The following is a 16,711-nucleotide window of genomic DNA, read 5'->3' on the forward strand; positions in this document are numbered from 1 at the left end:
CAGTTTACCTTGAATTATATGGTTTTCCCGGAAATAATGGCTGCCTTTGAGTTTATTGTGATAAACCTTTATTAATTAATTTTAGGAATGGTTTTCCTGAAATGATATGATATTACAAAGTCGAATCGTGAGTAGACTTTTGCATGTAAAGAGGATAAAGTACATAGGTCATCATCATCATCAGCCTACAGCAGTCTCCTGCTGGACATAGGCCTCCCCCAATGAGCGCCATCGCGCCCTAAGCTGCTGTTCTCGGCTAGACGCATCCAGCTTCTACCAGCAGCCTTTCGCAGATCGTCACTCCACCTGCCGGAGGGTGTCCTACACTACGTTTGCCAAGACGCGGTCTCCACTTAAGCATTCGTTTACTCCAGCGGTTGCCGGTAAATGGTGTGTCCACGGAACTTTATTTTTTAAACAACTTTCAAGCGAGGAAAAAGGATGAGAGAATTGAAAAAACCGGCCAAGCTAAACTTGGAAGATTCCGTATAAAATACGAAATCCTCAGAAAAATATTACTTATTTTTTTCGTAATGGCTGCGGAACCCTATTTTGGGCGTGTCCGACACGCTCTTGGCCGTTTTTTTATATAAACTAGTCAAATATGTTTTCTAGATCTTTGAACACAGCGGAAAATCTGGCATATTTTTTAGGTTTTTGATTTTTAATATCTCTTTTACATTAATTTATGAAAAAACATAGGGACATGTCTATAGTGGACATAGATTTCTGGGAAAAAAATTGCTCCAGGCCTTATCCAGGGAGAAAATAGGAGACAGGTTGTATGGAAAAACGGCCCTTGTGTTTCCTCTGAAACAGCGCCGGCCATATCATCCGAAGAATCGATAACCATTACTATACCTGTGGTCATGCAATAAACGATTTCATTTTATTTCATTTCATTTCATTTTACTAATGAAACAGATACAAAATTCAAATATATTATCAAGAAGACGTTAATATCTAAGGCGTATTAAAAAAATAATGATTCGTGGACAGGGATATTTGGAGATAATTTCGAACTGCATTGGCGATCCCGTACTTCAAATAGTTTGAATACTTGTGATGTATAGATATCATTTCATAATATTGTAAATCTATTTAAAAAAAAGTATATACCTCGTTGAGTTTCTTGCCGGGTTCTTCTAAACAGAGGTTTTTCCGAACCGGTGGTACATTTTTTTCTGACATTCATAAGTGCTTGTTATAGCCTAAATTGAATAAAGATATTTTGACTTTGAACCGCTGGTAAAAGAAATCTTGAGTGGAGACCGCGAATCGGCATGCGTGGCGTGGGACGCCCTCGTACTAGGTAGAGCGATGATCTTCGCAAAGTGGCTGGCAAGAACTGGATGACAGTGGCCGAGTCAGGCCGATGATCGTGCTCAGTGGCGTGCAATTGGAGAGGCATATGTCCAGCAGTGGACTAAGATAGGCCTTAAACCAATTGACTCGTGCTAACCATTCTGCCGTGGTGGCCTAGTGGTTTGACCTATCGCCTCTGAAGCAAAGGGTCGTGGGTTCGAACCCCGGCTCGCACCTCTGAGTTTTTCGGAATTCATGTGCGGAATTACATTTGAAATTTACCACGAGCTTTGCGGTGAAGGAAAACATCGTGAGGAAACCTGCACAGACCTGCGAAGCGATTCAATGGTGCGTGCGAAGTTCCCAATCCGCACTGGGCCCGCGTGGGAACTATGGCCCAAGCCCTCTTGTTCTGAGAGGAGGCCTGTGCCCAGCAGTGGGACGTATATAGGCTGGGATGAACCATTCTTCAAGAACTTTGAAATACATTTTTTTTATGTCAATATACGTATATTTGTAAAAGTGAAAGCTTAAATATAGGGGTGTGTCCTGTCTGTGCCCAGTTGTTTATAATCTGAATGCAAGTATTTCTAGACACGCGGTACCGTGTCAAGCCAAGTTCAAGCTAACAGAGCTGGCGAGCAGCACCGTGTGTAATTTTACCCGAACCATTTGGAGCCACTTTTAACCCCCCCATAACTTAATAACTTAAATCAGAAACTAGTAAATCTTTATAATTTCATTATAATTTTTAAATTCAGTTATTTCTGTACAAAAAGAAAATGATATTCCATCAAAACATAAATGTAAAATGAGAGCCAAGTTCAATATTATGATATATGCCTTAATTAATTAAGCTAAGCTTTTATAATAAAATTCCAAAAAATATTATAAATGAAACGGATACAAAATTTAGGTCTATTGTCAAGAAGACATTAATATCAAAGGCGTATTATAAAGTTAATGATTATATCATGGACAGGGATATTTGGAAATAATTCCGATCCGCATTAGCGATCCCTTCAAATAGCGAACCTACTGTGTTAAAAATAAAGTTGTGTTAAATACTTGTGATGTATACATATCATTTAACTAATATTATTGTAACTGTTTTAAAAAAAAATATCTCCTTTAGTTTCTTGCCGGATTCTTCTCAACGGAGGTTATTCCGAACCGGTGGTAGATTTTTTTTTGACATTCATAAGTGCTTGTTATGGCCTAAATTGAATAAAGATATTTTGACTTTGACTTTGACTTTAAAGCAAATAAAAATTTAATTTCACGGTAACAACGCAATATCCGCAACAGGCTTCGTCAACAAAACAAATTGTAGTCTAACCTAACTTAACCTAAACCCCTAAGCAATCCCCGGACCGATGTAATCCAGACCCAAACGTACCATAAATACTTGCCGCATTGCCCCGCTGAATCGGTAAAGATATACGCTGCACCAGATAAGAACGGGACCGCGGGTCGCCGCCCCTGTCCCTCATACACCGCCCCTGTCCCTCATACTCCGCCCCTGTCCCTCATACTCCGCTCCAGATCCCTAATGAAACGCTTTGCTTCGACACACCAAGGCCCAGCAGTCTTATGTTGATTTTAACGACAAAAGAAGTGAGATCTAAATTGGTGCCAAGTGCCTAGGTGCCAAGTTCAATGGTCCTGAAATTTATTTATAAAATATTTTATAACAACTTAAAATATCATTTCTTCTTATAACTTAGGATAATTTATATTGAAGCCTGGTCGGACATGGCTAGTTTCATATAAATACTAACCCGTGATAACTAAGAACTATATATGACTATATTATAGCCTTCGCAAGTTTTCAAGCCGTAAGTTCTTATTTTATTCTTCCTAAAATTTGGCTTGCTGGTAGAATTTAGCCATTGAACATACTCGCTGAGCTCTGCCATTACCGGTTTAGTAGGTATTTAATAAATTCGTATATGAGAACTAGCCAATTCAAACCTAAGGATAAGGCTTAAAAGAAGCACCTTATAACTATCAGTACGTTATGGTTTTTCCCAGAAAACAGCAAAATACATTCTCCACGCGATTGTAACGTTGTGTAGCGTCCAGATAAGCCATTACCCCGCAAGCCGCAGTCGGTTCCACGTGTTGGCAATACTGTAAACATCTGCACACCGGCGCGGGGAACTGCGCGGCGTATTCGAGTTCATTTGAATTGCCCAAAAGGCCAGTCGAGAAGCGGAGCGACATTCCTTCCGGCGACGCGGTCCTGAACAGAACTCTATCCATTGCGCGAAACTCATTTCCTTCCTTTTCCGTAGTTTAATATTCCATTATAAATACCTTCATTTTTGATAATCTTTATTATACGTTCGTGTGCCTCTAAATCCCTTTTCATTAATTCATCGAAGCCTCAGGAGGCGCACCTACAGTTGTGTTTTTTTCCATGACTCAAACTGCCCGAGATCCGATTAATCTGGCAATTATTTAGTACTTTTTAGTAGCTGGCAACTGGAAGGAGGATTGTTTTGATACGAGGTCATCTGTGATTGGAGCGATTGGATCATTTAAGTAAACAAATTTTGTATGGACGTCAGTTCAGGGATTTCTATCATATTTCAGGGGAAATAGAATTAATTTCAGACATTGGTGAAAAACAAGAGGCCTAATTATTCAGAGAACGCCACCAGGCAATACTTAAACATTTTCAGTTTCAGTGTAGCACCAGCTACTTTCAGTTTTATTTCGGCTTTCCGCATTGTCCTTTGGCTGTTAACCACTCCGGGCTGGTTTTCTGTGCGGCACAAGGTGACACGATAACACATCGGCATTCGAGACAAACTCTTGACCCCTTATCAAGGTTCGATAAATACAAAATTGACTAAAAGCGGCCATTCATAACTTCGCTCTCAGTTGCAATGGCCGCGTCTTTATATCTACTGGTCGTCCTCCTGCCTTGTGTCCTCGGACAATGTGCAGTGAAAAAGACAACCCCTCTTTTTGGCCGCGCCGTGTATGAATTCTCCATGGACCTCATTCAAAGATTAGGTCATGAAACTGAGAATCATTTCGTCGCATCGCCGCTTTCGTTATGGACAATCCTTTCAACTCTCTCCTTGGGGGCCGACGGCATAACCTTGACAGAACTAAACAAGATCCTACGCCGAACCGATGTCAACTGCATCGAGAGGACATACTCGGATATACTTTTACTTCGAGGAGTCACTTCAGCCACGAATGAAACTACTTTGGAAAGAAGCTCCACCGTCTTCGTCGACAATAATTTGCCAGTCACCGAGCTATACCGAAAAATAGTAAACAGAACAGGTGTCTGCGGCATCATGTTCTTGCCGTTTGGAAATTTACAAATAGCGGCATCAGCTATCAACGATTACGTCAGGCGAGTTACTCATGACAATATCCAAGAAGTTGTGTCTCCCAACGATATTGAAGGAGTATTATTAATCTTGATCGATGCCATATATTTCAAAGGAGCATGGAGCCATCCTTTCGATCCTTCAAGAACGGAGCTAAACGCTCCCTTCTACGATGAAAGCGGTAAACACGTTGGTTACGTAAACATGATGCATGGTCTAATACCGCTCCAGACAATAGCTATTGATCCTATCCAGGCCAAGGTTCTGGAACTTCCTTATGGGGCCCAAGACAGATTTTCCATGCTGATTTTCGTACCGTACTCTAACAATACAGTTGCTGGTGTGATGGACCTTCTCAAGCACGTAACTATCCGATCAATATTCTCAAGTCTGAACGAATTCCCGGAAGATTCGGTGGAGGTGAGGATCCCCCGGTTCACGATTTCTTCCGACTTGGACAATTTGAAGGAGCTGCTTGTGGGCATGGGACTGAAGACTATGTTTGATAGCTCTCTGGCGCAGTTCCCATTTATATCTGATACCGCTTTGTTTGTATCCAATGTGCTGCAGAAAGCTGAAATTAAAGTGACAGAGGTAGGTACAGAGGCGTCGGCTGCCAGTGCCATGGAGATGACATCTAGGAATTTGCCGGAACAGTTCTTTGTCAACAAGCCCTTTATGTACATGATCGTGGATAAGCACTTAAATATTCCTCTTTTTATTGGTGCTTATTCAAAACCGAGCACCTTTTGAATCAGAGAAATTGTAGAAACTCACGCTTCTTACTTTTGTATATTAAATCTCAGTATCAGAGGCGTGTACATCGAATTGGAATTAAGAATGCTAGGAGTATCAGTGATGTATTTTATTTTCCTCACGTAAGAAACCGGCCAAGTACGAGTCGACCTCGCGCACTGATAGTTCTTTACAAATTCGAAAACAAAGTTTGTATTTAAATCACGGATTTTTTGCTATTGTAAAGGAGTACGTTAACGTTATAGTATCTCAAGAAAGCGAGTGAGGCGTACTTGTAGTTGTAATGCGTATAGACAAGCGCTCTTGTGTTTGTAACAACGGGTAGCGTTAGTAATCTCATCGTTAATTGATAAAATAATTTAAGTTATCACATTTATATTAAACTGCTGAACCGATTTAGATGAAATTCGGTATACAGATAGTTTAAGCCCCAGGGAAAGACATAGGATAACTATTATTCTGGAAAATTGCATAGTTCCAGCGTGACAGTGATAAAATAAATCAAAGAGGACGGAGTCGCGGGTAACAGGCTAGTCAAAAATATATTAGCTTTCTATTCAAAGAGCATTTAAATGACACGCATAATTTAGATTAGAATATATGTAGATAGTAACTGTTATCAATGCGAGTGATACACACAACTTCAAAATATTTTGCATGTCTTTCTGACAAAATATTTCGCACTATAAATTGTATGTAAACCATCTTGTTTGTACCATCTTTGAGCAAATAAATGATTGATTACTGACGCGGTGTGAACAGAGCGGGTAAACCGGACGACTGTTAAACAATGAGCTGCGCTAACTGCACGCCTCACGTCACGTGCGGCGGATTGTACATGCACCCGCGGCCGCAGGCATGCGCCTGCTTAGTGCACCCGCGCCAGCTAGCGTAGGCCCTAAGACTGCCTACTTAACCATTAAAATAATCACCTTTATAACTATCAGCACGTTATGGTTTTCCAAAAAAGCAGCAAGATACATTCGCCACACGATAACACATCGGCATTCGAGACAAACTCTTGACCCCTTATCAAGGTACGATAAACACAAAATTGACGCTGTAAGCGGCCATTCATAATTTTGCTGTCAGTCGCAATGGCCGCGTCTTTTTATCTACTTGTCGTTCTCCTGCCTTCTGTTCTCGGAAACTGTACGGTGGAAAAGGCAACCTCTCATTTTGGTAGCGTCGTCTATGAATTCTCCGTGGAACTCATTCAAAGATTAGGTCATGAAACTGAGAATCATTTCGTCGCATCGCCGCTTTCGTTATGGACAATCCTTTCAACTCTCTCCTTGGGGGCCGACGGCATAACCTTTACAGAAATTGACAAGACCCTAAGCCGAAGCGATTACAACTGCACCTACTGGGACTACTGGAATATATTTGGAGAAATCACTTCGGCCATGGATACAACTACCTTGGAAAGAAGCTCTGCCGTCTTCGTCGACAAGAATTTGCCAGTCAAAGGGGCATACCAAAGAAGACTAAAGAGAACAGGTGTCTGTGACATCAATATTTTGCCGTTTGAAAATTTCCAAGTAGTGGCAACAACTATCAACGATTTCGTCAGGCGAGTTACTCATGACAATATCCAAAAAGTTGTGTCTCCCAACGATATTGAAGGAGTATTTTTCATCTTGATCGATGCCATATATTTCAAAGGAGCATGGAGCCATCAATTTGATCCTTCAAAAACGGAGCCAAACGCTCCCTTCTACGATGAAAGCGGTAAACAAGCTGGTTACGTAAACATGATGCATGGTCTAATAGCGCTCCAGACAATAGCTATTGATCCTATCCAGGCCAAGGTTCTGGAACTTCCTTATGGGGACCAAGACAGATTTTCCATGCTGATTTTTGTACCGTACTCTAACAATACAGTAGCTGGTGTGATGGACCTTCTCAAGCACGTAACTATCCAATCAATATTCTCAAGTCTGAACGAATTCCCGGAAGATTCAGTTGAGGTGAGGATCCCCAGGTTTACGATTTCTTCCGACTTGGACAATTTGAAGGAGCTGCTTGTGGGCATGGGACTTAAGACTATGTTTGATAGCTCTCTGGCGCAGTTCCCATATATATCTGATTCCGCTTTGTTTGTATCCAATGTGCTGCAGAAAGCTGAAATTAAAGTGACAGAGGTAGGTACAGAGGCGTCGGCTGCCAGTGCCATGGAGATGACATCTAGGAATTTGCCGGAACAGTTCTTTGTCAACAAGCCCTTCCTGTACATGATTGTGGATAAGCATTTAAATATTCCTCTTTTTATTGGTGCTTATTCAAAACCGAGCACCTTTTGAATCTGAGAACTTGCTGTATTTACTTACGCTTCTATTGTAAATAAAATCTCAATACAAGCGTGCACTATTATATTTGTTATATCGAGTTGTAATAAAGATTGCTTTGGGTATTAGTGATGTATTGTATTATAATTTCCTGGCGGAAAAAACCAGCCAAATTCGAGTCGACTTCGCGCACTGATGGCTCCTTACAAATTCGAAAAGAAGTAATAAGTTTGTACTTAAATCATAGCATTTTTGTAAAAAAACAAAATTGATTTTGTGAATGAGTACTACAGTTCTTTTATCTCACGAAAGCGGCTGAGGCATACTTGTAGTTGTAATGCGTATAGAAACGCGTTCTTGTGTGCGTAACTAGCTACGGGTAGCGTTAGCAATCTGTGCAGCAATGATATAAGTTATCACATTTCTGTTACGTAGAAAATCCGGCCAAGAGGTTGTCGGACACGCCCGAAATAGGGTTCAGTAGCCATTACGAAAAAATTAAGTAATATTTTTGTAAGGATGATTTCGTATTTTGTACGGAATATTCCAAGTTTAGGTATATTTTATACCTTAGGCTGCTATTTACTCTTAAACTACTAATAATTCTCATGAAAACTTAACCGTGTTAATTTCGTTCTAAGTTTGATATACTTACTACCATCCTGAATTTTTTCAAATTTTTTCACCCACCTTTAGAGTAGTTTAGATTTTAAAGGGGAGGGGGGACGCTCAATTTTAATGAAAATTTGCACTTTAAAGTTGAATATTTTGCAAACAAATCACTGAATCGAAAAATCGTTTTAGCAACCCACAATACACAATACACAAACGATACCCCACACTAAGGTACTCTACGCAAAGGTGGGAGTACAAGCACGCGACGAATCGATCATCGGACTGCACGGATTTGGAGTCAGAAATCACAGGGGGCACATGTTGGTCAGCTTAATGGAAAGCCAAAAGCTTTCTCTAATGAATTCTTTCTTTAACAAGAGGCCTCTCAGGAAGTGGACTTGGAGAAGCCCCGACGGTAAAACGCGAAATGAGATCCATTTTATCATGACGGATACAAAGCATATATTCAGGGATGTCTCAGTGATCAACAGGTTTAATACAGGCAGTGATCACCGACTTGGAGGCACCGAAAGATTCCAGCTGGAACTGAGAAATCGATTTGATTTGCTGGAAACCACCTACGATGTTGATAGGGAAGCCGACCAGTTAGTGAGGACGATTCGGGATGTGGGAGCCACGTGTTTCCCAAAGCGGCGAAGTGTACAAGTAAACTCTCCAGCGAGACTCTAGAACTCATGAGGCGGCGACGAGAAATGGCGGCGCAGACTATTTCGTTAGGTGAAAAAGAGCTCTCCAAGAAGGAAAGAAAGGTGATAAGGCGAGATCTCCGTAGCTCCAATACCCGCTCTATAATGATCTATGATGATCTATGTTGTCTGATAAATAAATAAATTATTATTATTATTATAATGGAGGTAATAGAGCGCAACCGGGGACCAAAAGTCTTTTTGCAGCAACTTGGAAGAAGCAACCTAACGAAACTAAAAAATTCAAATGGCCAAAGCGTCTCTATTAAGCCAGAAATCCTCGCCGAGATTGAGAGCTTTTACGGACAACTGTATGCTTCTCATGCTGCACAGCCTTTTCCCGATCCAAATGACATCAGAGCCTTGCTAACACCCCACTATACCGAAGATATCCCGGACGTCGAAATGAGCGAGATTAGGATTGCCCTGGGACAGCTTAAAAACAACAAAGCTCCGGGTACTACAGAGCTTCTCAAAGCTGGAGGCTTACCTATACTCAGACAGCTTAAGAGGCTTTTCAATTCCGTCATTCACAGTGGCACTACACCGGAGGCTTGTAACAGAAGCGTGGTGATATTGTTTTTCAAGAAAGGCGATAAGGTTTTTTTGAAGAACTATATCGACCAATATCGCTTCTGAGCCACATATACAAGCTGTCCTCCAAGGTGATCACGAATCGTCTTGCGGTAAAGCTCAACTAGTTTCAGCCCCCAGAGCAGGCTGGGTTTCGTAAAGGCTACAGTACCATAGACCACATACACACAGTGAGGCAGATTATACAGAAGTCAGAGGAGTATAATCAGCCCCTGTGTCTTGATTTTGTGGACTATGAGAAAGCCTTCGACTCTGTTGAAACCTGGTTATTCTGGAATCTCTGCAACGCTGCCGTATCGATTGGCGATACAGTAGTCGAGTTGTCATCTCGGCCCCTGCGAAGCAGGGGGCGGGGATGCCGCTCGGGGTTTTTGCCCCTTTCGGCGGAATCAGGCGCCGGCCACAAATATGGCCGGGTCAATGGTGTTGGGGCCATTTCTGGCCCCAGTGGTGTCAAATCCGGTGTCATCTTCAGCCGTTTGCGAGATCGAGTCCGCAGTCGTGCTGTTTGCAGCGTGGGGTCCCCTGCAGTTTGCACACGTCGATGGGTCTTCTTTTGGTAGCGGGCAGTCGCGGGCAAAGTGCTCGCCAGGCGTCGATGGCAGTTCGCTGATGAGTGCGGGAAGGGATTGGCGATACATAGAGGTATTGAAATGCTTATTTAGGTCCGCAACCATGTCCGTCCAGGTCCGGGACTGCCTGACAGAGCCCATCCAACTGCAAAGGGGAGTCAGGCAAGGGGATCCCCGAAACTATTTTCCAATGCACTGGAGGATAGTTTTTAAGTTACTGGACTGGAACGGACATGGAATAAACATCAACGGCACATACATTTCTCATCTCCGTTTTTCCGATGACATAGTTATAATGGCAGAGTCGCTGCAGGGATTGATTGATATGCTGAATACCCTCAATGCTGCTTCCCGACAAGTGGGTCTCGAAATGAATTTGGACAGAACCAAGGTTATGTTCAACAGTTATGTCGTTCCGAGACCAGTTACCGTACGTGGCGCCACACTCGAAGTTGAACCTGAGTATGTTTATCTTGGTCAGATTATACAACTCGGTAGAGACAACTTTGAGAAAGAGGCTAATAGGCGAATACAGTTGGGCTGGGCTTCTTTCGGGAAACTTCGGCATATCTTGTCGTCGGACATCCCTCAGTGCCTAAAAACGAAAGTCTTCAACCAGTGCGTCCTACCAGTTTTAACCTACGGAGCCGAAACGTGGACCTTGACTGCGGAACTAATTTACAAATTCAAGGTCGCTCAGCGGGCTATGGAGAGAGCAATACTAGGGGTTTCTTTGAAGGATAAAATCCGAAATCACATTATTCGACAAAGAACGAAAGTCACCGACGTTGCTCAGAGAATTAGCCCGTTGAAGTGGCGTTGGATTCGATGAACGGTTGAGCAGACGTCATGAGTCCTCGAATGGAGACCAAGGACGGGAAAACGTAGTGTAGGGCGTCTTGAGGCACGGTGGACGGATGACCTTAAGAGGATCGCTGGCGGCAGATGGATGCGAGGGGCTGAAGACAGAGTGTTGTGGCGCGCCATGGAAGAGGCCTATGTCCAGCAGTGGACTGCTGTAGACTGATGATGATCATCATCATCATCATCATCATGTCAGACGAAAATATTTAAAAAAATACAACATATGTACTTTAGTTTCCTGTTAACCTTAGCGGTCCCCCGACACCGACGACGCTTAAATAAAAAAAATACTAGGTACTTATACTAAATTAACTTATGCTAATTTTGCGGGAAATCAGCATAGTCCCCGCGGGATTGGGATAAACGAATTCTTCGCAGATGAATTCGCGGGCAACAGCTAGGTAGTGCATAATTATTATTTTCTCAAACATGCTCGGAAATGTATGCGTTAATGTCACGAAATGGAGACATGAAGTTTCTCATTTATGGCTCCCTACCACCTCCCTACATAAACTTCTTGGCCTAGGCCATGAAGTGTATGAAAATCCATTATTGTCCGCTGCTCTAAACTTTTTAAATTTGCTTACTAAGATTAAACTGACAAAGGAAAAATTACGAACAGCCAACCACCACTACTCTGTAAGCATTTGCGATACTGCGATGTGATATATGGATGTATGGATGGATGGATGGATGGATGGATGGATGGATGGATGGATGGACGGATGGATGGATGGATGGACGGATGGATGGATGGACGGATGGATGGACGGACGGATGGATGGACGGACGGACGGATGGATGGACGGACGGATGGACGGACGGACGGATGGATGGATGGACGGACGGATGGATGGACGGACGGATGGATGGACGGACGGATGGATGGATGGACGGATGGACGGACGGATGGATGGATGGACGGATGGATGGATGGATGGACGGATGGATGGACGGATGGATGGGACGGACGGACGGACGGACGGATGGATGGATGGATGGATGGATGGATGGATGGATGGATGAAATATTTCCTCACATTGTTTGAGAAAAGCACTATACAAACCTCGGCCAGAACAGGGATTGCTGGACTCGTTTTATCCGGCCTCGTCTACGACTCGGCCGTCTACCCCGAACTCGACCATCAATCCCTTACTTCATGGCCTCTGCAGTAATGTACTATTACTTTTTAGTTGTCTTTTTTAAATAACTTTTAACATAAATCTGTGTCACCCTACTAATTTAGTTATCTATGAGCTTACAAGCTTTTAAAAAGCTTTACCTTCTGACTCGTCATTTCGTTCCCGGCTCGTGTAATATCTCAGAGTCGGAATTTATGTGCGAAAATATATACATATATGCCCTTATGCAAGCGACAACACTTTGGATAATTAAAAAGGCGTAAATTAGGCGTAAAATTAATTTCTTTCAATTTTCAATTTCAATCCGTTTAAGCAGTTGATGCAAAGACGTCTTCCAGTTAGAGGAATAAGCAAATAAGTAAGCAAAGGTAGGTACGGAAAAAGCCATTGTACCATGAGCCAAATAAGTGGTCTACTAATTTTTAAACAAGTTCCTGTCAAATGAATATGCCGCTAATATTTTTGTTTTGTGACATGCAAACGATTATCAACTTTAGGGTCGTAGATGAGAGAAATATGTATTTGACTGATGGTACATTGTAGTACTGTTTTTTTTATTGTTTTGGGAAACATACAGCACAATTTATTACAGTTGAAATATCACATCTTAAATAGCCAAAACAAAACAGCTTCCACTAATAGCTTATACATTTTATGCTCTTAGGGTTCAAGGTTAATCTTTGAAAGAAAAATAAAAAATAAAAATAAAAAAAAACATACAAAATAAAAAGGAATTTTGAAAATTGGTAACTGAAAAATCGGGTGAACATGCATAAAACACTACACTATACCCAATATCAATGTAAAAAACCGGCGAAGGAGCGTGTCGGACACGCCCAAAATAGGTTCCGTAGCCATTACGAAAAAAATTAAGTAATATTTTTCTAAGGATTTTCGTATTTTTATACGGAATCTTTCAAGTTTAGGTATATTTTTTATACCTTAGGCTGCTATTTACTCATAAACTACTAATAATTCTCAAGCAAACTTAGCCGTTATAGTTTTCCTTGAAAGTTTGATATACTTACTAACATCCTGATTTTTTTCAATTTTTTCCACCCATCGGTTTAGATTTTAGTGGGGGGGACCGCTCGATTTTAATGAACATTTGCACTTTAAAGTTAAATATTTCGCAAACAAATCACTGAATCGAAAAATTGTTTAGCAACCCCCCAATGGTTTTAAAAGACCTATCCAACGATACCCCACACTCTAGGGTTGGATGAGAAAAAAAAATCACCCCCACTTTACGTCTATTAATTTTTTTTAATTTTTAATTGTATTATTTTGCCGGCATAGTTCATTTATATATCCGTGCAAAATTACAGCTTTCTAGCATTGATAGTCCCTGAGCAAAGCCGCGGACGGACAGACAGACAGACAGACATGGCGAAACTATAAGGGTTCCGTTTTTACCATTTTGGCTCCGGAACCCTAAAAATCATACAGCCGAACAAATAGAACCTCCTCCCTTCCTGAAGTAGGTTAAAAATAAATACTAGGTTCTAACAGCTTGAATAATAAATCGTCCCCTTACGACCAGAATCGCTTAAAGTCACTTTTGGGCAAAACTGAGTTAAATATATCGTTAGAATGTACTTTCCAAGATCTACATGCTGTTGAAACCCGTTTTACTGTACGATACTCCAATACCGAGTTACGTTTTCTTAAGCTCACTTAAAGCCGATTTTTAAGAAAATCAACAGCCAAAAACAACTACGCGTTGGTTAAACAGCATTTTCTTTATTTTACAACAGCAAAAATATTTTAATGTCAAACAAGAGATTTTGGAATGTTAAGATTTCAATAAAAATGCAATTTGAGTACTGCCTAAAAGTGCTAAAATAATGTTAGTAGGTTTCGCCTGTTGAGCATTACTTTATATTTCAATTATTGCAACAGCGAAAACAAACTAAAATAATATAGGCGATATTGCTTGTAACAATGTTTGCTTCGACCATAAGAAGCGCTACAGCCAAAATCGCTTAAGTATCGCTTAGACGTTTCGCGCTGTATGTAAAGTAGTGTGCACTTTGTGTAGGCTAGCTTAGTCGGTTCGTACACGCTTGAAAGCACGATTCATAATAAGTAATTTTTAAAAACTTATTTAGGTAATTATAGATCTGTTCACTAACGAAAGTCAGCCCCTCCACATTCTATAATTGTAATTGTACCTAAACGTATCCGTACGACAAGTCTATGTGTGCGTAGCTCGAACTTGTCCTCGTGGCTTCAGTCGCAAGCGTACCGTCAGTCACGCACACTAAGACTAAGACAATGTGTAAGTACTTAAGAGGTTTTCTCGTGTACATTAATAATTAGCTGTGGAGGGCGCGCCTTCGTGAGTGAACAGATCTATGTATAACAGCGATTCACTTGCCGTAATTTAACAGTGTTTTTCTTTCAGGTGACGATAAGGAGCATGGCTATTCAGTTTCGATGAACTAAATAAGCCGCGTATCCACTAGAGGCAGCCTCGGGCCGAGCGGCTGCCTCGCTCCGAGGCCGCGCAAGTGGAGACGCTGCCAAAGCACGGCTCAGACTGAGGCTCCTGAGCACGGTCAAAAAACCGACAAAATATGGCTCGGCCCGCGGTGCTCGGCCTGAGGCTGCTCTAATGGATACGCGGCTATTGAAAAAACATATAACCAGATCCAACAGACCGTCAAAATGAACCGTGATTGTCATTTAGATAACCTACTTATTTACTACTTCGTATCGTAGGTACGTCGTATCAATGAAAAGCTTATCACGGCATAAAACATTTAAGTAGTATTTTCATTGTTCTTGGCTTAGGTAATATTAATTATCCATGGCTGGTTTGAGTAGCCACAGCTAAGACAAGCAGTGATGAAGAAGAAGACTGATGATTATTACCATTAAGGTTATTTTTCATCACTGCTTGTCTCAGCTGTGACTTCGTCCGGCACACGCTCAATAACGTCTTCATTACAGGCCAGTGCAACCAGCCATGGTGAATCTCCGGTATAACATTTTTTTTGTAAAAAGTCATTAAATCTTTATTTTTTTAGCTGCGCTTATGGCAGTGGATTAGTCTAAGCTTTTTAATGCAGGTAGTTTAAATTCCTCTACTGAAAGAGGTTCAACAGAGTTTAGATTCGATTTTCTGTGTCTTGTTCGACGGTTGGTTTGCAAAGTTACAGGCCTGGTATTCAAAACTCAAAAAGTCAGGCGACATGTCGGAATTGATAAAAATATTACCTATACAAATATTAAGCCAAGAACAATGAAAATGTGTGACAACGTAAATGTTTTATGCCGTGATAAGCTATTCAATGATACGACGTACCTACGATACGAAGTAGTTAATAGTAACCCCCTTATTCATAAACGACAATCAAACATATTTTAGTTAAAAATGCCGCTAAAATTAGTTTGTCCTTATCTGTCACTTCGACATTTGTATTGTTAGAAAGGGACAAAGCATTTGTTAGTTAACATAGGCTTGTTAAGTTTTATGAATAAGGGGGTAGGTATCTAAATGACACTCGCGGTTCAGTTCGACGGTCTGCTGGATCTGGTTATACCTATGTTTTTCTATTTAGTTCATCAAAACCTGAATATCCATGCTCGTTATCGTTTTGATGAAGAAGAAGACTGATGGTTATTACCATTACGGTTCTTTTTTCATGACTGTTTCAGTGGTTACTTTGAGCCTTGAGACGCTAAGTGCCTTTTTATTAAATGTTTGAATAAAATATGTTTTTTGTTGTATGCATGTAATCAAAAGTTCCATAATTAAATGTATTAAGCAGCACATATGATATTAAAGGAATAACGTAATATATCTCACATATACTAGAAATATACTACTATATTTAAGACTTTAGCTCGCTAGTTTTCATTTATTTATATTTTTGGGCTATTTGGTACCTATTTGTTGAAATAGATTGATGGAACTCTTTCGAAAAATACAAGTTATATGTCTTTGAATGATAAAAACAAAACAGAATAATGCTACATTGCATATAAGATAGAAAAACAGAAAAAAAGCCTAGAGTCAAAACATCTTAGAATATTTTGCACTTTAAGCGCGCTTAAGAGGTAAATTCCGATTTGTTTACAGCCAATACTCTTATTTGCGCTGAGACTTAACTAAAAACTTAAATTGTTATAAAACATGTAAGCATTTTAACACTGTATTCGGCGAAAAATGCTTCAATTATGGACTTAAAATGATAGTTTATCCATATATCTGCGTAAACTTGCTAGTTTAGAAGATAAAAAAAAACGTGTCTACAGGCAAAATCTTATCTGCAGTACCTTTGAAGAAAAGCCCTATTTTAACCTACTCGGCGCGAGTATAGAGTAAATAACATAGCCCTATTTTTTAAGGGATAAATTATCATAATAGAAACACAGAGACGTTTTTAGTATACTAGCTTTTATAGGTTTTTAGAGCATGCAAACCTTTAAATGCGTTTTTCTCGAACTACATTTCATGCAGATAAGCGATTCTGGTTGTAAGGGACGAAATGTTTTGTATCCTTAAAA

At 40.7% G+C, this 16,711-nt stretch overlaps 2 protein-coding genes across 2 annotated transcripts; both read left to right on the plus strand.

Annotated features, from left to right (window-relative positions):
- The first annotated feature begins 4,159 nt into the window (after nucleotides 1-4,159).
- On the plus strand, nucleotides 4,160-5,513 carry LOC141440297 (serine protease inhibitor 77Ba-like). The gene has a single exon (XM_074104767.1). It carries the CDS (start codon nucleotides 4,200-4,202, stop codon nucleotides 5,409-5,411), a length of 1,212 nt encoding a protein of 403 aa, XP_073960868.1. The 5' UTR covers nucleotides 4,160-4,199; the 3' UTR covers nucleotides 5,412-5,513.
- Nucleotides 5,514-5,613: 100 nt separating this feature from the next.
- LOC141440298 (serine protease inhibitor 77Ba-like) lies at nucleotides 5,614-7,829 on the plus strand. Its single transcript, XM_074104768.1, has one exon. The coding sequence runs from the start codon at nucleotides 6,512-6,514 to the stop codon at nucleotides 7,715-7,717; it is 1,206 nt and encodes a 401-aa protein (XP_073960869.1). The 5' UTR covers nucleotides 5,614-6,511; the 3' UTR covers nucleotides 7,718-7,829.
- Nucleotides 7,830-16,711: the final 8,882 nt, after the last annotated feature.

This window comes from Choristoneura fumiferana, chromosome 22, assembly GCF_025370935.1.
Source record: "Choristoneura fumiferana chromosome 22, NRCan_CFum_1, whole genome shotgun sequence".
Lineage (NCBI taxonomy): Eukaryota > Metazoa > Arthropoda > Insecta > Lepidoptera > Tortricidae > Choristoneura > Choristoneura fumiferana.

What these genes read in the sequence shown, in the direction of transcription:
- LOC141440297 (XM_074104767.1), top strand. Translation starts at nt 4,200, where the DNA reads ATGGCCGCGTCTTTATATCTACTGGTCGTCCTCCTGCCTTGTGTCCTC.
- LOC141440298 (XM_074104768.1), top strand. Translation starts at nt 6,512, where the DNA reads ATGGCCGCGTCTTTTTATCTACTTGTCGTTCTCCTGCCTTCTGTTCTC.